At 39.3% G+C, this 24,676-nt stretch overlaps 2 protein-coding genes and 1 long non-coding RNA gene across 3 annotated transcripts; 1 reads left to right on the forward strand and 2 right to left on the reverse strand.

The window, feature by feature from the left end:
* Positions 1–1,004: 1,004 nt before the first annotated feature.
* LOC145018402 (Galactose oxidase/kelch repeat superfamily protein) lies at positions 1,005–2,953 on the forward strand. The gene is made up of 2 exons (XM_078976292.1): positions 1,005–1,150; positions 1,822–2,953. The coding sequence occupies exons 1-2, from the start codon at positions 1,121–1,123 to the stop codon at positions 2,776–2,778; spliced, it is 987 nt and encodes a 328-aa protein (XP_078832418.1). The 5' UTR covers positions 1,005–1,120; the 3' UTR covers positions 2,779–2,953.
* A 5,156-nt stretch (positions 2,954–8,109) lies between these two features.
* LOC145018254 (uncharacterized) lies at positions 8,110–20,733 on the reverse strand. The gene is made up of 3 exons (XR_013666919.1): positions 20,466–20,733; positions 20,286–20,368; positions 8,110–8,429 (listed from the first exon to the last, which is right to left on the reverse strand). It is a non-coding gene; the product is annotated as an uncharacterized LOC145018254 (long non-coding RNA).
* A 2,163-nt stretch (positions 20,734–22,896) lies between these two features.
* Positions 22,897–24,316, reverse strand: LOC145015187 (fasciclin-like arabinogalactan protein 2). The gene has a single exon (XM_078973637.1). The coding sequence runs from the start codon at positions 24,251–24,253 to the stop codon at positions 23,036–23,038; it is 1,218 nt and encodes a 405-aa protein (XP_078829763.1). The 5' UTR covers positions 24,254–24,316; the 3' UTR covers positions 22,897–23,035.
* Positions 24,317–24,676: the final 360 nt, after the last annotated feature.

Here is a 24,676-nt window from a genome sequence, read left to right on the forward strand (position 1 = left end):
CACATAGAAATTGAAGAAACAAAGATTATGGTGGTTTCATACATATACTTAGGACATAGGCAACGATTTTCACTCGACGGGGAGGGGATGGTCGTTGTAGATCGTGCGAGGAAGAGAGAAAATATGATAAAAAAGCATGAATATAATACAATGTTAAACTTGAATGATGTTTTTCTGTTTACAAGGACACAAACTTTATTAGAGAGTGTGGATGCATAAGATCAAGGTCGTGGAGTAGCGTATGAGTAGTCTAAGTGCTAATTGCCTTTACATTGTTTGTGCATTTTGCCTAATTTTCACTATTTTACTTTCAACTTGTTTTGTATATACTTTTTTTTCGCAGTTATTACTCTTATCTACCTTTTCTATTTGTATCTTGGTTTTATATGTACCTTTTCACCATGCTTCTTTTGATTTTCGATCTATATTTCATTTCATTGCTTGTATATGTGTCTTTTTGCCTTTGTGAAACTCTACTGATCATTTTCTTCTTTGTAGGTTGAGGTTTCACTTATACGTGAATAAATTAAATCTAGTTAAAAGTTTATCTCATTGATTACGATTAAAGTAACGAACTACAACATGCTTTTGTGATACACATTCTATTCTATAATACTTCTTACAAACACAACACACAACAAAATAAACTAAGAAATGATTACAATAAGGGATAACGACTTGAAAATGTAACAAAATTTCAACTAGTTCAATTTATTTTTTTGTGCTTGATTTACCCATAAATTATTTAAATTTGTTCATATTTTACCCTTATGACCGGTTTATTTGAAATGCTTACATTTTACCTTTATGATCGATTGTAACCGGTTGTAAGAGTAAAATGTGAACAAATTCAAATAATACTAAGTAAAAAACAAAATCAGTAACTAAATATAAATAAACTAATAACTAATAATAGATTGTTCCTTTGTTGTCACATAAAATAAGGGCAGAATAGTAATTGACTTGTCGACTGATATACCAAATAGATTAACTCTTTAAAACAAACAGAAAAAAAGTGTTCGACAATTGACAGGCACTGATTTGTTTATAAGTAGCGAAGTGTTTTATGGTGGAACAGAGAATCAATCAAACACCAACTCCTCTGTGCTGATCAACAACAATGGCGATAACACAAGGCAAATGGATTAAGGTCAACTTCTCCTTCATTTCTCTTTATCACTTTTGCATATCATCATAATCATCATAACTTTTCTGCTTCATTTCCATCACTTATTTGTTTCAACCATATACCAACTAGATTTAGTGATTCTCTTCGATTGTTTTTTAGATTGATCTTAACTCATCAGGCTATGGCTAGGGTTTGTTCTAATTGCCTCTTAATTTCTTTGTCACTGGTTTGAGGTATATACACATACGGTTTTACGAAAAGATGGAAGTCGATTATGATCTGTATATATGATGCATGTCAATCATGTCTCCGAAATTCGTGTTTCTAACCAAAAACCATGTCAAAATCTTGCACAAATATAAAACCTAGAAACAATAGTCTTCGAAATTAGGATTTATTTACAGCTTGTTCATGAAGATGTAAGTGATCAAACTTAAATTCAGTCAATTAATGTTTTCAAATCCGAGGTAAAATCGCTTTCAAAGTAGTCAAATTCATATGATTTGATTCATCGAGAGACTCGTGGATTCCATTTCCAACTCGGAATCCCACTCAAAAGCAAACCCCTTTTCTAAATCCACCATTGATTTCTTATCTAATTGTCGTAATGATTCCTCTCTACTTACAAGATCGTATTAGCATTCATCATCCATGGATGATTTGATAAACTTTAGATCTTTCATAATTTTCAGTTGAACCAAAAAGGAACCGGACCCGGAGCTCGAAGCTCACACGCAATCACCATCGTTGGAGAAAAAGCTTACGCCTTTGGTGGCGAGTTCACCCCACGTGTCCCAATCAACAACTCCCTCTACATCTTCAACCTCACCACCCAAACATGGTCAACAGCCGAAACCACCGGCGACATCCCACCGCCACGTGTCGGCGTCACAATGGCCGCCATCGGCACCACAATCTATGTCTTTGGCGGCCGTGACGCCACCCACGCAGAGCTCAACGAGCTCTACTCGTTCGACACCTGTACGAACGAGTGGGCCCTATTGTCCACTGGGGACAATGGGCCCATTCACCGTAGCTACCACTCAGTAGCTACGGATGACCGCCACATGTATGTTTTCGGTGGGTGTGGGGTCGCGGGTCGGTTGAATGACTTATGGGCTTATGATGTTGTTGAGAAAAAATGGGTTGAGTTTCCTTTACCGGGTGATAATTTGAAAGGTCGTGGTGGGCCCGGGGTCGGGGTGGTTGGCGGGAAAATTTGGGTGGTTTATGGGTTTGCGGGTATGGAGGTTGATGATGTACATTTTTTCGACCCGGAGAGTGGAAAATGGGTCGAGGTTGAAACCACGGGTCAAAAACCGACACCAAGGAGTGTGTTTTCGAGTGTTGTGATTGGGAAGTATATATTTGTTTGTGGTGGTGAGGTGGACCCCAGTGATTTGGGTCACATGGGTGCGGGTCGGTTCACCCATGAGGTGTATGCGTTGGATACAGATGCGCTGATGTGGCAGCGGGTGGAGGATGGTTTTAGTGGCGGTGATGGTGGTGATCACCCTGGCCCACGAGGGTGGTGCGCGTTTTCCGGTGGGCGGTTTGGTGGTGAAGACGGGTTGTTGGTGTATGGTGGGAATTCGCCGAGTAATGATCGGTTGGATGATATTTACTTTTTTACCCCTTGCTTAGATTAAGGATTTGAAAATTGGTGTTTGATGTTTGGTCATCTTTTTTTTTTTTTTTTTTTTTTATTGGTCATCTTTTTTTTTCTTTTTTTGTTTTGTTTATTAGTTTAAGATGTGAGTGGAAGTATGTTGTGATTACATTATGTGATAATAAAAATGGCTTCATTGTAATCCAATTTAATCATTATCTTTGTTTTAAGAATAAAGATTGTAATAATGTTCAATTGGTTTATAAACTAATATCTACGAATCAACTTGACATATAAATATACAAGTTGAAGTAACATATGTTCAAATACAATCACAGTTACAAATAAAGTATACAAAATACATTTCACTTCATCATACCAAAATCACATTTAAGGGCTTTGATAACAGGTTCCACAATTAAACTATTTCATATTCTATTGCAAAATACAGAAACTAAAATTTGATTCAAAATAATACATAATTTTTTTCTTCTACTTTGAAACAACTATTCTTCTAATATTACTCAATTTTTCGATAAAATCCTTATAATATTTAAGCACTAAGCAGTAAAGTTTTAACATTTCTGTCGTCTACAAAACTGTAACAAAAAATCAGAAATGAATCGCAATGAAAAAAAAATGAACAATTAGAATGTTATATTACACAATCAGTAGAGAGAAAGTTTGATTTGCTTCTAATAAAAAAAATAGAAATTTGAGACTTATCTTCTGATTTTCAACACTTCAAACAAAGTTGCATCAAAAACTTCGAACCCTTGGAACTGTATTGATAGATCTTGTTTATGAATTCAAGAAAACAGGAACATAAATTCAATAAAAAAAATATGGATTGAAAGATTTTGCTTCTGGAAGTTTGATTTCCTTCTAGTTTCAAATTCTAATTTCTTCTTTTGAAACAAATATGAATTCAAGAAAAAAGAAACATAAATTCAAGATAAATCAGAATTCAAGATAAAAAACATAAATTGTTACAATACAAAATATGTCTTAGATAGATAAAAAAAAAGTGTATAGTACCATCTAGTTTTTGTCCCTAAGAGGTTGAGACTCGAATTCTCATTTACAACACCTTCCTACAAGCGATTGAAGGATTTTGATTTCCTTATCATTTGGAAGAATTATGAAATAAAGAAGTAAGAACTCAATTGGGTCAGAAATATTTCTGATGATCAAAACTTGATAGTTTTCATTTGAATGATTTTTTTTTTCAAGAAAAGAATGCAAGAAGGAAACCGTTGCCAAGGAGCTCAATGATGATTCGCTCAATCAATGGCATCATTAATTTGTTCCTCATACTCAACTCGTAATCATTATCACCGAGATTGATGGAACCTAAGCGTTGTTTTCTTCCTCAAAAACCTGATTCCTGCTTATATTCTCGCCCGCATCGTTCCGTTTTGTCACCTGATACATAGCCTAAGCTAATACAAAGGCCAAGAAATATGTGGGCTCCTAGATTTCAGTGGGCCATGTTCAAGTGCACACCTTGAACATCCCTTGGGTCGGCCTTGCCTTTTGTGGTTATGTTGTTATTTGGATGATAAATGTGATGTTTATAAAAATCTAGGTTCAGATTCATCATTTATCATGTGTTCTTTAAAAAAAATCTCGTTGTTCATTATCGTCACTTCATAATTTGTTGTGGTTATATGTTATTTTGATTATGATATTGAAATCATGTTTTTCGATTATATTTTTATATTTAATTTTTTTTATAAAGTGAGGCAACGAGAAGTCAACCACTTCGTATGAGTCAAGGATGAGAGGAGAGTAAAAGAAAAATAACGTGACGATGAAGTGTCATAGAATAAGTGAGAGGTGGTGAGAGTGTACACCCACCAACCTAAAATGGAGGGGGAAGGGGGATGGGGGAACAATGTTAGGAATAGGGGATAAACAAATTGTTTGAATTCTCCGAAAATCATGATTCATTATCAAATTGAAGTATTTTGATGGTACCGATGAATTCAGATATTACGAAATCAGATAATGTATTTGAAATGTTCTTAAAGAAGTGTACAAGAAAAATGACAAAAAACCGGCTATATGATTTACGTCTGAAAACTATCACAAGATAGTTACAAAACAGTCATAAATACTACAAAATTATATCATAATACAGATCTCGGGGAAAAGGATCAAAATGAGTCCATTTTCTAAAAATCAGATTTTTGGTGCATTTATTTAATATAGCAACATAACTCAAATAAATAAAATAAAATAAAATAAAATAAAATAAAATAAAAAAAACGCGCTAACCTGACAGCTCGACTCCAGCCAGAGGCTCTGCCCCTTGGACCTGCTCCCAGGGGCGCTGCCCCCGGAACCCTGTTTTTTCAGGGGTTCCGCCCATAAATAAAAGTATACTTTGAATCTTGAAAACTTAAACAAGTATGCACTCCATCTCATCTTAACTTGTTTAATATTTAACATGATCATATTTAATCAAAAAATTTAATCCTATTACACTTGAATAATGTTGATGATATCAAATCACCAACAATCAGTTGAGGATATCGAATGTCTATAAACAGAGGGAGAGATTTATCTTCGAAAATTGATTTTAAGTTATAACCAATTAACAAGAAAGGTTTTTGTATTCTTTAATATGAAATTCGAACATGAAAACATTATTAAAATGAATAAACAATGATATGTTTGTGTTCTTCTCCGCGATATATTGGTTTGGGTTTTTGAGTTAAATGTTCTCCGCGATATATTGGTTTGGGTTTTTGAGTTAAATGAACTTGTGTGTAAGCACTACATATATGAATGAACTATCACCAAAATTTTGGTGATTCCAAACATCAACATTTGAGTTTCCACACCAATTTTTGGAAGAAAAAAATTATGATTCATTTAAGAAAACAACTTTGATTATTAGAAAACAACACAATATTATTTTTCTAAAAAAAAAAACTATTTTGTTTAAATAGTTTTCCTGAAAAACCACTTTAGTTTTCTAAAAATTATGATAACACCTAGCGGGGGGTTTTTTTTTTGTGTGTGTGTTCAAAAAATGTATTTATGATTTTTTTTTTATAAATAAATTCACAGTTTGATTTTTTCTAAAAGATTTTCCTTATGAATACGGTACAAAAAGCCGATTGTTATGGGCGTGTTCAGCAAAATTAACTAGTAATAGGTAACTTGTAACGTTTTGTTCAACACTATATAAAGTAGTATTTGGAATTGGAGCATTTTGTTTAAACTAAATGCTAGAAATTTGTAATGCCAAACAAGGTGTTGGGTTAATCGGTTTAGAGAGTTCAAAAACAACATTCTAGTTCCAAGGGTAAAATTGGAAAGTTTCCTTTTATTGAGTTTATTCCTAGTTTTCGTGTTTGAGTAGGAGTAGTTTAGATTATTATAAATAAGGGACGTTGGTTTATTGTGGTTATGCAGAACCTTTTCTAGTTTACTTTTGTTCAAGTAATATATTTGTTTCAATTCTTCCATTCTCACGTATTCTTTTTTACTTGTTGCATAAGGGTTTATTTTTTGCTTGTTATTTACACAAGTTTCAACTCAAGTAATATAACACTTGGTATCAGAGCCTAGGGCTTGTGGCGACGTAGGGCGGCCAGTTTAAGAGTCAGTTTTAAGAAAAGTGTAGCTCTTTGTTGCGGGCAGACGTAGCGGGAATCGGGTTCGATTTAAAGGGGTGTGGATTGTTTTTTAGCTCGAGTTGAAGCATCTCAACAACAGCACCGATTTTTCTTGATCAGGCTTGTTCTAAAGTAGAGAGAGACTAACCGCAGGTGCAGAATAAACGGACGGGAAGACGTCAAAGTGGGTGACTTTGAGTCGGTTCGTTTTGCGGGTGACGGAAGACGGTAAAGGTGATTGTGACCTTGTCTTGTTGTTCGGTGGAAAAGTGCTCTCGGAACATGTTTGATTAGGCCAGGGTTGTCAAAAAAGAGAATAAGACGTTGATCGGTTTAAATCAGAAGGCAGAAAGTTTTTGATCGGTTTGTTCGTGATAAGGGGATACCTTGCGTGAAAAGCGGGCATGAAGGATCCATCAAAACAGGTGGCTTTGGATTCAGTTCGTTTGGCAGATTGAAAGAAAATGGTGAAGCAGGTGGCTTTGTTTTCTTAGTCGATGGAGATGCCTCTTTGAAGAACGGTAATCGAAAGAAAGGAAGAGATTGAAGAAACAACACGATGTGAACATTATGGTGGTGTAAGTTCAAATCGGGTGGCTTTGGATGTGGCCGGGGAGAGGTCGTAGATCCGGGAAAAATCGAGATGGTAATGAACATGTCCAACGGGATGTCATGGTATATGTCACATGTGTTGTCACCAATTAAAATGGGTTGTTAGAAGACTTTAGATGTAGCCGAGGTGAAGGTCGGGTGTCCAGGAAAGATCGGGAATCAGGATGGTTTGAAAAGATGGTGGTTAAACGATGTTGTGAACGAGTGGTATAATAAACCGATTAAGGGGGTGATTGTTGGGTTAATCGGTTTAGATAGTTCAAAAACAACATTCTGGTTTCAAGGGTAAAATTGGAAAGTTTTCTTTTATTGAGTTTATTCCTAGTTTTTTTGTTTGAGTAGGACTAGTTTAGATTAGTATAAATAAGGTACGTTGGTTTATTATAGTTATGCAGAACCTTTTCTAGTTTACTTTTATTTAAGTAATATATTTGTTTCAATTCTTCCATTCTCATGTATTCTTTTTACTTGTTGCATAAGGGTTTATTTTTTGCTTGTTATTTACACAAGTTTCAACCCAAGTAATCTAACACAAGATTTTCTGTTCAAAACGGAGCGTTTTGTTTAAACTAAATCTTAGAAGCTAGGAGCTCTCAAATACTCTCAAACGCTGATTTCGAATCTTTGCTTACTCGACATTAGTAAAAAATAAGATGTGATTTTGTAACTCAACGGCAGTTAAGAAGTTGCGGCAATGCTCATATGCTCTAAAATCTTTATACACTTGAGTTATTGTTTATTTTTGTTAACGGGATAAAGATAGGTCGTAAGTGAAGATAATATAAAGTATAAGCTACTATAAACTTAAACAAGGCTGTTTTCTCAAGTATCTTGAAAAGGACATGTCGCAACTCATTGAATAATTTAAAGTGTTGATATGTTACACTTTTTAGGATTGTAGATTTTGTTCCATATCCTTTGCTTACAAACTATGCTTATATCACCTTCATGCCTTTTCGGCTTTTATATACTTTTTGAAACAAGAAGGGTATTATTATGTGTATAAACAACGATAACAAGGTAACAACATTTACTTTAGGAGATAAGATGTTAAAGTAATTTAATTAGGAACCATAGAAATAAAATCCATTATAACGCTTGGGAAAATTATTACTGAGAAAAAGGATATACAAACAGAACTCACTTGCTTCATATTTAAAGAACTTTTGGTAATAAAAGCAATACCACTTAAGTTTATATTCATGACATATAGCTTTCGCATAAAACGTGTAACAAATCACAATAAATAAATAAAACATGTTTGTCATTATCAAATAAACAGTACATGAACGTAAGATCTAATTAAACAAAACTTAAAACCCTTGAATAAATCTAGACATTCCCATGTATGTTTTCTCTTACTTCAATTATATTTTGGAAGACAACACATACTTGCTCTCCATGCTTAACTCCTTCAGTCCCAACAACAGATAGAGACAAATTTCGAAGGCTGATTAAAGAAGAGAGAGGGTGTGTGAGAGTGTGACTGTGAGTGAAAGAGACTCCTTTACAGTTCACACTTTTGTAATTAAATTAGTTTGATTTTGACATTTATATATACGAAAATATGACTTACAATTAAAATAATCCACGCATTTAGAGAAAACTTGTAGAGTACCAAATGATTCGACTATTTTCTTGAATGATTCTTAAAGGAGTCATCTATACATATCTATACATATAGCCACAAAGACAAAACTTATAAATAATCTATTGAATTTTATAAAATTCAATGTATTATAATAATTAAATGGTGAATTTGTAAAAAAAAAAAAAAGCGTGAAAACATGTATTAATAAGTTCTTTCCAAATGAAGAAATTATATTTGTTTAAAAAGTTAAAGATATAAACGTATTCTTGTAATAAATAGGAACTTTATGAAACTAAAATAGATAAACTACATATAAGAGTAAATTAACTTATGAAGTGTAAAATTCAGTCTTAAATTTATAAAACGATTCTATCAATGTTCGGAACTATTACACAACTAGGCATGTATACTTAATTGTATGACAATATATCTTTGGCAATACCGGGTTGTGAAACTCAAGGAGAAAGATTTGATTTAGTTCAGAAAACTCAATTATTAGTGAAACTAAAAATCAACAAAGTAAAAAGAGAATAAGTTCAATAAAGAAACTAAGAACAAAAAACAAAGCAAACCAAAATATAAGTAGAAAACTAATTTGGAAACCGATAAATAAATGTACTTTTACTTGGACTCAATTACCCTTTTAGTTATAGTTGATTTCTACAAAGTGCAATAAATATTAGTTGTTGTTTATTGATTCCTAAGCTGACTACTTTCCTTTCTTCATTCACTAATCTTATGATATTAAGGACATTAATCATAATGGTCATGTAAATTAATTATAGCTAGTATTAGTATTTAATTCATATCATGCAAGATTAATCTGAATTAATCTCAATAGTATTATCATTGGTGCAAAAAATTGTCATCTAATGCAAATTCGTAGACATTAAAGTTCATACATTACTAATATAACCTAAGATTTGGTCTATCTCTAATCATAATTTCCTTTCATAAAACAATTATGATTCAAGCAAACTCAATTATATTGGTATCTAGACTATATTAACTTAATAATAGACAATAAAGATACAAACTTTAACACATAAGTATCTTTGATTAATTAAATAAGCAAGATAAATTAAACAAATATTTTAATATTAATTAACTATCATTCCCCTTGCATTCAACACCCTTGCTTCTCAAAACTATACTATACTCGATCGGGTTCATTGCCTGTAAGGTGTGGTTTAGATGAGATAAACTAGGAGTTACAAATAAAAAACTATTGCATTAAAAATAACACATCATTCACTCAGAATTGTGGGGTCCTGCACCAATGAAGTCTCGAGGAGGATGCTCATAATTTGTGACATTCATTGATGATTATTTAAGGAATGTTTGGTTGTACTTTATGAAGACCAAAGATGAGGTGTTTGATAAGTTCAAGGAGTGGAAAACCATGGTTGAGATAAGGACTGGAAAATAGGTCAAAACTCTAAGGATTAGCAATGGGTTGGAGTTATGCAATGCATGCAAATATTTGATAACTTATCCACAACAAAATGGAGTGATAGAACGGACGAACCAAACACTCATACAGTGTGCAAGGTGCATGCAAATATTTGATAACTTATCCAAGCAATTCTGTACGGAAGCAGTTAACACTGTTTTCTATCTGGTGAACAGATCACCATCAACTGCTATAGACTTGAAGAATCCTCAAGAGGTATGGTCTTGGAAACCATTTGACTATTCTGCTTTATGTATATTTGGATGCCCCTTTTATGCTCATGTGAATGATGGTAAACAAGAGCCAAGGGCAATAAAGTGCATATTTCTAGGATATGCAACAGGAGTAAAAGGTTATCTATTGTGGTGTAGAGAAGAAGGAAGAACTGCTAAATTTATCTTGAGCCGAGATATAACCTTTAATGAATCTACCATGGGTAACCATGGAAGAGGTGATAGAATTTAAGCAATGAACAAAGATTAGGGTGCTAGCCATAAGGTGGAGTTTGCATCTCAAACTCTAGATATAGTTGTGATAAGTGAAAAAGAGCAAGGTGGAAATGAACATCATGGACAAGATGAAACCCAAAAGCAACCCATGAGATCTTTGTCCAGTGGTGCTAATGTAGGGAAGGACGATAGGTCTGAATCTATAGCAAGAAGGAGAGATCAAATAGGGTTATTTGACAATTTGCTAGATATGTATGATGTGTCAATTCTGGTAACCTTGACTCTATTGCTTTTGCTTTAGCAATTGGAGAAGACATTGACACTGAGGAGCCTCATTTGTATAAAGAGGTTGTGACAAGTAATGAAGCAACAAATTGGTTGATGGCCATGAATGTAGAAATGCAATCATTGGAGAAGAATGAAACATGGGATCTAGTTCCATTACCAAAGGTAGCAAAACCAGTGCGATGAAAATGGGTCTTTAAAAAGAAGGAAGGCATAATAGGAGTAGAACCATCTAAGTTTAAGGCAAGGTTGGTGGCGAAAGGGATTTTATCATTAAAAATGAATTGATTATCACGAGGTGTTCTCACCAGTCGTGAAGCACAAGAAAATTCGGGTTCTTTTAGCCATGGTGAGTGCATTTGATATGGAGTTTGAACATCTTGATACGAAAACTACATTTCTTCATGGGAACTTAGAAGAGAAGATTTATATGTCCTAGCCAGAAGGGTTCCTTGATTCTAAGAAGGATCATGTATGTTTGCTGAAGAAATCTTTGTATCGTTTGAAGCAGTCTCCAAAATGGTACAAGAGATTTGATTCATTCATGATCTAGAATGGCTACTGTAACACCCAAAGTCTTAAAGGCCATGAAAGGAAAGAAAAGCCCTAATTTAAGGGACGACTCGGCGAGTCCAAGGAGGGACTCGGCGAGTCCGAGCGGGATCCGGGTCTAGTGTAAGCAACCGACTCGGCGAGTCGGCCAAGGTGACTCGGCGAGTCTGGTCTGTGCGTGGAAAACCCTAAATTCAGGACTTGGAGCCTATATAAATGTCTTAATCTTCTTCCTAGGGTTCCTTACTGCCTCTTTAGCCCTGGATATCAAACCCTAGCCGTCACATCTCCTAGTTGAGCCTTGGAAGGTGCTTTAAAGCTTGGAAAAAGAAGAAGGAACTTGGAGGAGCAAGAAGGAGCTATAGATCTGGGATTGTGAGTTCATTCTGAGCACTTGGAGGTAATAAATTAGTTCCTGGACCCTTTTTGCACCTAGATCTATGTATGGTTGTTGGGGCTCTTTAGCCATAATGTTATTATTTCGAGTTAGAAGTCGGATCTGGAGTTGCTACTTCAGATCCAAGTGTGTTATGGCCTGGAGAAGCATAAAGTATCAGCCATTAAATCGATTTTGAAGCCCCTTGGCCTTACACCCTAGTTTATGGCATATTTTGCCTAGATCTCCTTCTCTACACGTAAAGTTTGCAACTTTACGTGTGGAGTAGGCTTGGGAAGGGTGGATCTACAGTTTGGAGTCCATGCGTGACTCTAAAATCCTCTGCATGTAAGGAGATCTGAAGGGACTCGGCGAGTCCTTTGAGTGGACTCGGCGAGTAGCATGAAGTTGTGGAGGAACTCGACGAGTGAGATGAACAACTCGTCGAGTCGTATGAAGATTGCCTTGTACTCGGCGAGTCTGTTCTTGGACTCGGCGAGTCAGGTCGCGAAACCCCAAACCCTTCGAGTTGTAACTCAAATCAGTGAGTCGGGTGGAGACTCAGTGAGTTGGTCAGGTCTGGACTCAGAAATCGGTAGACTCAGCGAGTCATGGAATGACTCGGCGAGTCGAGTCAGGAATGGAAGGAATCTGAATATTATGAACTCGGCGAGTCAGTAGGGTGACTCGGCGAGTAGGGTTGACCTAGAAGGTTGACTTTGACCAGGACTTTGACTTTGGACCAGGGAGGACTTGGTTGTCTTTCGTGGGTCAGTTAGACTCAGTGTTGCATTGATATTGGTAGTTCGGGGAGCAAGAGGAGCAGGAGTTCCGTGTGTTGTCAGGCAGCAGCTAGTGAGAGCATCAACAAGTTCAGCCAGTGCAGGTGAGTTTCCCTTTGTGTGAATGGGTCTAAGGCCACAATGCCGGCCCATGTAGTTATGAGTAGAAGACCCGGGGGTTAGCCCTAGGCACAGTATGCTAGTATTGTTTGCAGGACAAGGTCCGGTAATAGCGGGCGGGTGCCCAAGGAATTGTTTATATGTGATAGTTTATACTTGTTGTCTGTGTGATACATGTATGTGCCTGGTAGGGAGGTGAGTGTGGGAGAGGTCTCGTATCTCACTAATAGCAGAGTGTGGATGGGGTTCCATATCTCACTAGTAGCAGATTAGGGGAGAGGCCCGAACTAAAACAGGAGTGAGAGTGGGCTAGGCTCGTACCTCACTACCATTAGGAGCATGGATGGGGTTCCATGACTCATTAGTAGCAGGACATGGGTGAGGCCCAGGATAGGCGAGGCCTTAGGACGGAACTGGTTGCATGTGTCAGTTATGTGTTGTGAAATGTGTATGTCTTGTTATTTGTTGACGGGTGAGGCCCTGTGACAGGCGAGGCCTAAGTGAAACAGATCTGTATCCGAGCGGGGCTCGAAGCCAGGCGAGGCCTGGAGCGGCGGGGCTGTTGTAGCGGGCGAGGCCCGAGGTAGGGGGCGAGGCCCAAGATAGGGGGCGTGGCCCAGTATGTGCAGCATGTGGTTATGCATGGTATGTGGTAAGGTGGGGAACTCACTAAGCTTCGTGCTTACGGTTTTCAGTTTTGGTTTCAGGTACTTCCGGTAGCGGAGGAAAGAGCTCGGGGTGATCGCATGGCACACACCATAGATTAGACAGCCTGGGAATGTTTACTCTGATAACGAACATGTGTTTTGAAAACTTATACTCATATTATGTTTTGGAATGATGACTTTACTTTAAGTAATGATTTATTAAAGAAATTTTTGGTCGTTACAAGTTGGTATCAGAGCCTTGGTTTGAGGGATTCAGACATGCTCTCGGGTGTGTCTGAACTCAAACTGAGGAATTGGTAAGGAAGTTTTCAAAATGGAAAGACAGTTTTGTAAAAGAGTTTTGAGAAAGAAAATGATTATAGAAAAGTAAAAAGAATTCGGAAAGAAAAGAACTTTGAAAAGAGAAAAGAGGTGTGGTGCATGCAATCAACCGAGCTCAAGTAAGTACCCCAAAATACCCATACAAGTTTATGTTTTGATTATCAGTTAATAGAGCAGCATGCTAGATTAGGACTAAGGATCTAGGGAGGATGCCTTATGTGCCTGTTATATGTGCTTTTGATCTGCATGATAGTGCTGAATAGTCAGTAGTAGGATAGCCTGATTAGGTTATGCCTGAGTTTATGAGTTGTGTTGCATGCTAGTTCAGATTCTTGCTATGTGGATATGATTACTTGAGTATGTTATGGTTAGATTTTCCCCTTGTCTGAATGCTGCTTGCTTTGTGCATTGGGGGATTCTAAGTGATGGGAGTTAGCCATTAGGTGGATACGTCACGTCACATGTGATCAGGGTTGAATAATCTCAGAGTGTTGGATTTGGTCCTATTGCGCAGCTCTTGTTTGAGGTCAACCGTTGTAGGAACGAGTCTTTTACTTGAAGGATTATTTGAGCCTCGTCACACGTGATGGTATCCAGGTGATGGCTAATTGGCATTGCGAGGAGGCCTTCAGCAGCTGAGGACTGGTTTGAGTTGAGTCAAAGGTTTCCCTAGGGTAAGCCTAGGATGAGGTAGTGCTGGGAGCAGTAGAAGTAGAAAAGGGACCTGGTGGAGTCAAAGCAGTTCCTGAGGAAAGTACGGATAGATGTGGAAGGTAGTATGGGCCCGTACTACTGAAAGCATAGGATCTGTACTCGATTCGGGAAAGGCCGAGACAAGACTGGGAACCTGGTAGTGAGTATGTTTGGTTTCACAGCAGCGAGGAGTATTCTGATAGTGGTTATGTTATATGTTTCAGTATGGTGACATTGGAAGAGGGACCAACGGGCGGATCAGGCGCCGGAGAGGGTTTGGGCTCGGGTTTAGGGGCCGAGCAGCTCGAGGAGCGGATGAGGGAGTTGATATCAGCGGAGGTTACGCGCAGTATTCTAGCTCAGACTCCTGTGATCTTTGGCACGGTCAAGGAGGGTATGTTGGAGATTTTGGATGAAAGGCTGGGAGCCTTCCGTACTGAGATGATGGCTTTGTTGGGAGCGCGCACCTTGACATTTCGGGAGTTCAGGGCTTGCGGGGCACCAGATTATCATGGGGCTAGGGACCCCATCACTAGCAGCAGATGGTTGGCTGATGTTGCCAATGCATTCCGTACGAGCCGGTGTCCTGAGGAGGACAAGGTCAGACTCGCTTCCTGTCTTCTGAAGGACAGAGTGAGGGATTGGTGGGAGGAGATTGGCCACGCTTTGGGTGATGATGTCGCGTTGGACGCGATGACTTGGAGTGATTTCTCAGCGAGGTTTAGAGCGGAGTTTTCGCCGATTATTGAGGTGCAGCAGTTGGCCCGGGAGTTTCAGGATTTGATGCAGACTACGGAGACTGTGGCGGAGATCACCGCCAAGTTCAGAGAGAGAGCCCTTCTTGTTCCGTAGTATGTCGCGGATGAGGAGATGAAGAAGGCACGATATCACGAGATGCTGAGGGATGACATCAGGGAGTTCGTGAGCAGGTCCGGATGTAAGACTCTGGAGGATATGATTTCTCGAGCCAGGGAGAGGGAAATTGATTTGGAGCAGATCCGGAAGAGGAAGCCGGATGAGGTTCAGGTAGCCGCGGATTCGGGCAAAAGGCCCAAGGGATCAGAGTCGAGATCGAGGGATTACCAGGACCGCATTCGATGCGGAAGGTGTGGCAGGACGCACGGGGGCGCGTGTGGTAGTGGTGGTGAATCTGGCTGTTTCAGGTGCGGTCGGACTGGTCATTTTAGCAGAGATTGTACTGCTACCATCACTCAGGGATCAGACTTGATATGTTTTCACTGCAATCAGCGGGGCCACAAGAAGGCCGAGTGCCCCAGTTTTCTTTCAGCAGGACGGGTGATGCTGTGATGGCACCTGCCCCTGTAACTTTGAGGATCACAGACGGCCATCAGGGCCGTGCGGAGGCGCCTGCAGTTGGAGGCAGGGCTTTTCAGATGGCTACTCTAGAGATGCGAGCAGCGCCGGACATTGCAGGTATGCGACTTCCGTTTTCAGTTCTTTTAGTTTGTGCATGATTATATTGTTATGGTTCTGTATCATTAGCGGTTGAGCATTTTATTTTCGAGCGGGTTCATTGTGATAGAATTATATGCCGTTTGCATACCTTGGTTATTGGTTAGTAATTAAGCGATGGGCTGTATCGAAGAAGGTTACCTTGAGTGCAGTATCCGTAGCATGCCTTGGTGAGACTCGGTATGTCTCGCTGGTTTGGAGCCGTGTGAGTTTTAGTATGGACAGGTTAGATCCTTAGCTATGGTAAGCTTGGGATTCCTCAGCGGATTGATTATGGTAGCAAAGATTGGGGCTTCTGCTCATCGAGCATCGAGGCGTGAGCAGGATCGAAGTGGGGGAGAATCCTCCGAGTGTATAGGGTAAGGGCACGCAAATTCAGATCGGGTATATGATTTCTGAGAAGGAAAGGGGGTAGTTCAACGTTTAGAAGTTCAGGGTTGGGAGTTTGAGAACTTCCCATCAGTGCGTGCATGTAAAGGGTAATGGTGGGTATGTGGTTCGGATTCAGGTTAAAGGGCCGCATGTAGAACTCGTGTAAGTCGGAATGGAGATCTCGAGGTCAAATTGCAGGAGATGGTTTCGTGCTAGCAGTCAATGGTGGAAGTATTGTCAGGCTATGGGTAAGCCGTAGCATTCCTTAGTCGCTTTGTTAGCGGAGTTGGGGCGAGGCCCTTATTTCCTAGTGATCAGTTGTGGATCAGGATGGGTAGTGGTTGAGAATGATAGGGAGTTGCCTGTATAGCCCTAGCGAGGTGAGACCTTGGGAGAGGCCGCTCCAGGATATAGTTGGGTGAGACCCCGTGGGCGAGGCCCGTGAGTTTTTAGCAGCACAGGTGGGACCTAATAGGGACCTTAGTGTCAAGTTAGGGGATCGGGGATCCCAGGTTTGTAGTGTCTGAGTGGCAGAATTGTTTGAGCAGTTAAAGGTAGTCGAGGTTTCTTTGGAAGACGCTGAGAGCGACTAGTGATGGTGTTGGGACTAGCTACCGGTGGGAGCCGGTAATCCAGATATTGATAGGTTGGTAGGGACCAGAGTGGTCTCAGTTCTTCGGGAAGGCAGATGAGGAATGACAGAAGTATCCAGTCTGTAGTAGTGCGGGAAAGCGGGTTATGGTGGAATTCAGTTAGTTGAGTCAAAGAGTGCTCGACACCAAGTTATGACAAGAGAGGAGTGTCAATGGTTACTGGCAGTGATGACCCGTATTGGATTTAGCGGGAATAATGGATCGGTGAAGATAGGATCTTCACAGTGACAGAGGAAATAGTTGTTTGTGGAGCATCACCTTGGGAAGGCAAGGGAATCGCGTGAGGAAAAAAAAAAAAGGGGGGGGGGGGTGAACCCCTATGGGTTCAGTGTAGTACTCGGAGAGTACCAGAGGGATTGACGGCTGAGTAAGTTATATCTCCAGTATGTTCAGGGTTAGGGTTAACCCGAGATGATTATCCGCAAGGAGTGTTGCTAGTCAGAATGACCGGGTGGAAGACCAGCGAAGGTAAGTAGCTGGTGTTGAAATAATTGGTGGGGTTTTAGAGGCAGATCTTAGGCGGTGGAGTATAGTAAACTTCGAGGACGAAGTTTAGTTTAAGTGGGGGAGAGTTGTAACACCCAAAGTCTTAAAGGCCATGAAAGGAAAGAAAAGCCCTAATTTAAGGGCCGCCTCGGCGAGTCCAAGGAGGGACTCGGCGAGTCCGAGCGGGATCCGGGTCTAGTGTAAGCGACCGACTCGGCGAGTCGGCCAAGGTGACTCGGCGAGTCTGGTCTGTGCGTGGAAAACCCTAAATTCAGGACTTAGAGCCTATATAAATGTCTTAATCTTCTTCCTAGGGTTCCTTACTGCCTCTTTAGCCCTGGATATCAAACCCTAGCCGTCACATCTCCTAGTTGAGCCTTGGAAGGTGCTTTAAAGCTTGGAAAAAGAAGAAGGAACTTGGAGGAGCAAGAAGGAGCTATAGATCTGGGATTGTGAGTTCATTCTGAGCACTTGGAGGTAATAAATTAGTTCCTGGACCCTTTTTGCACCTAGATCTATGTATGGTTGTTGGGGCTCTTTAGCCATAATGTTATTATTTCGAATTAGAAGTCGGATCTGGAGTTGCTACTTCAGATCCAAGTGTGTTATGGCCTGGAGAAGCATAAAGTATCAGCCATTAAGTCGATTTTGAAGCCCCTTGGCCTTACACCCTAGTTTATGGCATATTTTGCCTAGATCTCCTTCTCTACACGTAAAGTTTGCAACTTTACGTGTGGAGTAGGCTTGGGAAGGGTGGATCTACAGTTTGGAGTCCATGCATGACTCTAAAATCCTCTGCATGTAAGGAGATCTGAAGGGACTCGGCGAGTCCTTTGAGTGGACTCGGCGAGTAGCATGAAGTTGTGGAGGAACTCGACGAGTGAGATGAACAACTCATCGAGTCGTATGAAGATTGCCTTGTACTCGGCGAGTCTGTTCTTGGACTTGGCGAGTCAGGTCGCGAAACCCCAAACCCTTCGAGTTGTAACTCAAATCAGTGAGTCGGGTGGAGACTCGGTGAGTTGGTCAGGTCTGGACACAGAAATCGATAGACTCGGCGAGTCATGGACTGACTCGGCGAGTCGAGTCAGGAATGGAAGGAATCTGAATATTATGAACTCGGCGAGTCAGTAGGTTGGCTCGGCGAGTAGGGTTGACCTAGAAGGTTGACTTTGACCAGGACTTTGACTTTGGACCAGGGAGGACTTGGTTGTCTTTCATGGGTCAGTTAGACTCAGTGTTGCATTGATATTGGTAGTTCGGGGAGCAAGAGGAGCAGGAGTTCCGTGTGTTGTCAGGCAGCAGCTAGTGAGAGCATCAACAAGTTCAGCCAGTGCAGGTGAGTTTCCCTTTGTGTGAATGGGTCTAAGGCCACAATGCCGGCCCATGTAGTTATGAGTAGAAGACCCGGGGGTTAGCCCTAGGCACAGTATGCTAGTATTGTTTGCAGGACGAGGTCCAGTAATAGCGGGCGGGTGCCCAAGGAATTGTTTATATATGATAGTTTATACTTGTTGTCTGTGTGATACATGTATGTGCCTGGTAGGGAGGTGAGTGTGGGAGAGGTCCCGTATCTCACCAATAGCAGAGTGTGGATGGGGTTACATATCTCACTAGTAGCAGATTAGGGGCGAGGCCCGAACTAGAACAGGAGTGAGAGTGGGCTAGGCCCGTACCTCACTACCATTAGGAGCATAGACGGGGTTCCATGACTCATCAGTAGCAGGACATGAGCGATGCCCAGGATAGGCGAGGCCTTAGGACGGAACTAGTTGCATATGTCAGTTATGTGTTGTGAAATGTGTATGTGTTATTATTTGTTGACGGGCGAGGCCCTGTGACAGGCGAGGCCTAAGTGAAACAGATCTGTATCCGAGCGGGGCTCGAAGCCAGGCGAGGCCTGGAGCGGCGGGGCCGTTGTAGCGGGCGAGGCCCGAGGTAGGGGGCGAGGCCCAAGATAGGGGGCGTGGCCCAGTATGTGCAGCACGTGGTTATGCATGGTATGTGGTAGGGTGGGGAACTCACTAAGCTTCGTGCTTACGATTTTCAGTTTTGGTTTCAGGTACTTCCGGTAGCGGAGGAAAGAGCTCGGGGTGATCGCATGGCACACACCATAGATTAGACAGCCTGGGAATGTTTACTCTGATAACGAGCATGTGTTTTGAAGACTTATACTCATATTATGTTTTGGAATGATGACTTTACTTTAAGTAATGATTTATTAAAGAAATTTTTGGTCTTAAATTTTGGGTCGTTACAGCTACACTCGAAACTAGTTTGACAATTGTGTCTACTCAAAGAAATTATCACCAGGTTCCTACATATATTTATTGCTATATGTTGATGATATGCTCATCACAACCAATGATGTGGCATGAATAAATGACTTGAAGGCGACCCTGAAGAATGAGTTTGAGATGAAGGATTTGGGAGCAGCAAAGAATATATTGGGGATGGAGATTCAAAGGATAGAAGAGCAGGATGGTTATGTATTCCTCAACAAAATTACATTGAAAAAGTTCAGTAGTCTTTCAACTGTGATAAGTCCAAACTGGTTGGAACTCCTTTGACGGCTGACTTTAAACTTGGTCCATATACTATACCCACAACTAATGAAAAAAGGAAGTACATGAGCAGGGTACCTTACTCTAGTGTTGGTGGAAGTCTCATGTATGCAATGGTATGTACCAACCCTGATTTGGCTCATTCGGTTAGTATGGTAAGCAGGTTTATAAGCAATCCATGTAAGTCTTATTGGGAAGTTGTCAAGTAGATATTTGATACTTGAAGGGAACGACGGATGTACGCTTGGTGTATGGAGCCAATACGAAAAATGAATTGGTTGGATTTTATGATTCTGATTATGGAGGTGATTTGTTGAAGCACTGGTCACAGACATGTTACATTTTCACTTTGTTCGGATGTGCCATAAGTTGGAAGTCAGCGTTACAAGATATTATAGCTTTGTCTACAACTGAATTCGAATACATGTCTATGATGGAAGGAATAAAGGAGGAGATATGGTTACATACCATTATTCAGAGTCTTGGTCTGAAGGTAAAGAAGCCGGTATTGTATTGTGACAGTCAGAGCGTTTTGAATCTTGCAAAGAATCCTATGTATCATGAAAAGACGAAGCATATTGATGTTAGATTGAATTTCATTCGTGACATTCTGGAAATAGACAAGTTCTTAATATTGAAGATTGATACCAAGGTGAATCCAACATATATGTTAACATAATTATTGCCCACAAAGAAGTTAAAGATTTGCTTAGACTTGTTGATGTTCGCAAGAGGTAAGCCCCTACGAGGCTTGATGGAAGGAAAGGAGATAAATTTCTTGTTTGAGGTAGAGTTCAGAGGATGCTCAAGTCAAGGTGGAAATTATTAAATGTGACTTGAGTATTTTAAGCATTCATATGGAACATTTGAGTTCAACGGAGCACTTGGAACTCAATGTGGCACTTGGGGTTCATGGAGCATGTAACAAAGGAATAGAACATCTAAGAAACGGATGGATCTCCTTACAAAGGAACAGATCAAGTGACAAAGGAACGAATCTTCTAAAAGGAGGTATATAGCCCTTGGAAGTGGAATGGAGCATCCTATGCCTAGATGCACCACTTAGAAGTTAAAGTGCTCCACTATTGGAACTTGATATTCCACAAAGTGATTTGATATGCCACCAAGTAACATGATATGCCACCAAGTGATAGGATATGCCATTCATGAAGTGGATGTGCCATTATGAAGTGGATGTGCCAATTTGGAGTTTAGATATGCCAACCTTGGAGAGTAAGCACAATCCCTTGATCAAGATGTGTCATCCTCATGCCTGATGCGTCATCTCGATGCAAGGATGTGCCACTTAGTTCCTTGATATGCCAAGGTATTCCTTGATGACCCGTATGCTATGAAGTCCCCTATGATTCTCAAGATTATTCAAGGAAGCTCAAAAGTTGAACATGCTCAAGAGTTATTGTTTGATGTGCCACCATGATGGTTGATATGCCATGATGATCTTGATGTGCCACTCTTGCATCATGACATGCCACTATGGATCATGGTGCTCCATCATGTGTAACTGATGCTCACACAAGGATGAATGTTCCAGAAGATGTTGCATGACAGATTGTAATTAGTTGACTTCTTTCATGGGCCTATGGACCAATGGACTTGGCTATTACAGTTTTAGGTTTGTTCATTTAAGTATAAATATTGATGCTTACTAAGTCATTTTGTATATTGAGTTCTAGAGTGTTATGTGAATCTCTATGAAAATTATACTGTGTAACCTCTGTTTGAGAGCTATGAAATAAAAAAAAAAAAAAAAAAAAAATTACTCTCCTCCTGCCCGTAGACGTATGTCACATTGACTGAACCACGTAAACATTATGTATTGTGTGATTTTAGTTTTGCAAGTTATCCGCTTTACTTCCTAACGATAACAATGTACAAAAACTTTAGAAAAAAATAACAATAATGACTATAGATTTTATTTTAGGTTCTCTCATCCCCACTCCATGTGTTTAAAACTAAAAAGGATGGATGAGCTTCGTTCGAATATATACAAGGGGGATAGTTAAGTTTGTGTTGACTTTTATCAATCTTGTGTGTCGTAATTGAATCATAAAATATATAAGATTCTAAAATGTAACTTCTAAAAGTTCACGTGCTAAAAAAAAAAGTAAAATGTAATTAAATCTACTTTTTTTTTTTTTTTTGCATGTAATTTGCCATTTTACTGTTAATACTTTATATTCTTTAAAACTATTATTTGTCTCAAGAAATGATATATTAATTGCAAAATGTAATACACAAATAATTATATGGCCGCTATAATTAAATGAAAATATTGGACACCATACAACTACTTCCAACTAGGCACATGTCAAGGCACATGTCAAGAACCAGTTGGCAGATTCTTTGATATATATATATATATATATATATATATATATATATATATATATATATATATATATATATATATATATATATATATATATATATATATATATATGAAATTATTAAAATTAATTACTCCAATTTAAATTTATTTTCAGGAACACTCAGGATAGAAAATAAAATTATTAATGTACTTTGATGCTAATTCAAGTATATACCCAAGTACAATATACGGGTAATCCCCATCACAATTTTCAAATTTGTATTTTTGAAAAAAAAAAAAAAGTATTATGATTGTTTTTGAAGAAAATTGATTTGTTTTAAACAATAAAATGACTCATGTGTGATATGTAAGTACTATAACTATTATAATTTTTTTTTTTTGCTTCAGAATCCAACAATAGAGTTTTAATAGACTGTTTATTCATCTTAAATTATAACAGGCAATAGAAGAAAAATCGAAAACCGCTTATCACAATACTTGCAATTTTTCATAAATAGCACGTCTATTAATATCTATTAATATGTATATAATACATTAAACATTTATTAATTGATACAAAGAGATAGAAGTAGGTAAACTATAGTACAATACAAATATTTTCTATTTTATGACACAACATAAATAATTACAATAAAATCAATCTCAAAAAGAAAAAAAAAAAAAAAAAAAAAAAAAACTCATTATTTTTCTTTTCCTGATAAATGAAACCAAATAAATATATTTTGATGATAAAAAAAAAAAAAAAAAAAAAAAAAGGAGAGAAATTCTATTCTTGCATGAGGAGAGATCGTGAGTGGGAAGACCCATGATACCCGCTAGCACCTTATCACACCGACAAAAATAAAAAAGAAAAAAATAAAAATAAAATTCAAACGAAAGCCAACCACGAAAAACATAACGCCATAACCGCCGACGCCACCAATCTTCCACCGCCACTTGCCGTCTGATCCGCCGCATCATCATCACTATAATCATCAGAAGAATCCGGTCCCGGCGCATCTGCATCATCTTCGGTCTCACCCTTCTTCGCCGGCTTCTTCTTCTTTTTCGCCGCCTTTGGCGCAGGCGCCGGCTCCTCCGCCTCCTCCACCGTACCCTTAAACAACTCTCTCGGCAATAAAACCTTATCGATGGTGTAAATGGCAATCGGCTCTTCGTCGACCACCGTTCCGCTTATTGTCGCCTTCACCACTTTCGTCTTCAATGTCACATCGTTGCCGTCGTTTTGTACAGTGAAATCGTACTTCTTCTTAGCTCCTTCCGTCGCTAGAGTGTTCATCAATCCGTTGCTAGATCTGAGCATTCCCATGGAGTTGTAAACCGGAACACCGTGGTAAAGCAACAACGACGTCTTCTCCGATGCAGTCAAGTTCTTGTATTTTGGGGCAAAATCCGCAATAGCATCGTCTCCGGGACAAAACACGGTGACTCCGCCGTCGGCGGAGCTCAAAAAAGTCCCGATTGCTCCTGAGGTTGTTAACAGATCGTAAAACGCTTGACAACCATCTCGTTGTAACAACGAGGTTAAGTTCAGATCCGGTGCGGCAGTCGGAGCTTCTGCTTCCGGCGACTGTAGAATCGCGCTGATTTGGATCACGGAGATGTTGTAAGGCATTTCCAAGATGGATTTGACATAAGTGGTATCGGTTTGACTTGGGTTGTCTTCAGGAGTGAACCGGACTTTACCACCTTTGATGTCGGTGATATGAACGTAACCGGCGGTTCCTGGAGCTTCACCGGTGGCTTGATACATGGTGGCGGTGGAGGTGGAGCCTTTGGTGACTTGGTGGAGCTTTTTGGAGCCGAAGTAGTCGGCGAAGACATGGAGGGAGAGGACATTCTTTATGGTCTGAATTGATAGTCCTTTTGAAAGTAATGAAGACATGGCGGCATTGTCGACGGCGCAGACGGTGATTGTCTGCCGGCGGTTGATCTCATTGGCGAGGTGAGTGATGGTGAGGTAGTGGTTGAAAGTGGAAAATTCAGGGTGTTTGGCGAGGATGCGGGTGATGTTGTGGCCGTGTACGGCGGCGGAGATAGACAGGAGGAGAAGGAAGGAGAGAGAAATCGCCGATGGCGTCTGCATCGCCGGAGAACTGGTGGAGGTGAAGGATAAGCAGATTTAGTGAGTGGTGTTTGTGTGTAAAGTGTCATTATATACTCATGCTGTTTCTCTGTCGGTGTTATATAAAATAACGACAAACAATTTTGGTATCTTTTATATCTTATATTACATTTTTCATGATTTAAAAAAAAATTATCATCAATCTTTTTATAATTTATAATTTTTTTTTTAAATGGTATTTCACATACTAATTAATAGTTTAACACACCAAGTGTTAACTTAGATGTGGTAAATCGATCGTGTTTTAATATGCTAATTGTGATTATGAAATATATTATTATTATAATGGTAATTTAAAGTTTCAAATAAAATAATGTGAACAGATTTATATGCTAAATTTGTATATTTAGGATATACTCTTTTAACTCATTTTCATGTTATTTA

Source organism: Lactuca saligna, chromosome 9 (genome assembly GCF_052625555.1).
Source record: "Lactuca saligna cultivar CGN05327 chromosome 9, ASM5262555v1, whole genome shotgun sequence".
Classification (NCBI taxonomy): Eukaryota; Viridiplantae; Streptophyta; class Magnoliopsida; order Asterales; family Asteraceae; genus Lactuca; species Lactuca saligna.

What these genes read in the sequence shown, in the direction of transcription:
- LOC145018402 (XM_078976292.1), top strand. Translation starts at nt 1,121, where the DNA reads ATGGCGATAACACAAGGCAAATGGATTAAG. An exon ending in CACAAGGCAAATGGATTAAG is followed by an intron (nt 1,151 to 1,821) that starts GTCAACTTCTCC and finishes CATAATTTTCAG; the next exon opens with TTGAACCAAAAAGGAACCGG.
- LOC145015187 (XM_078973637.1), bottom strand. Translation starts at nt 24,253, where the DNA reads ATGCAGACGCCATCGGCGATTTCTCTCTCCTTCCTTCTCCTCCTGTCT.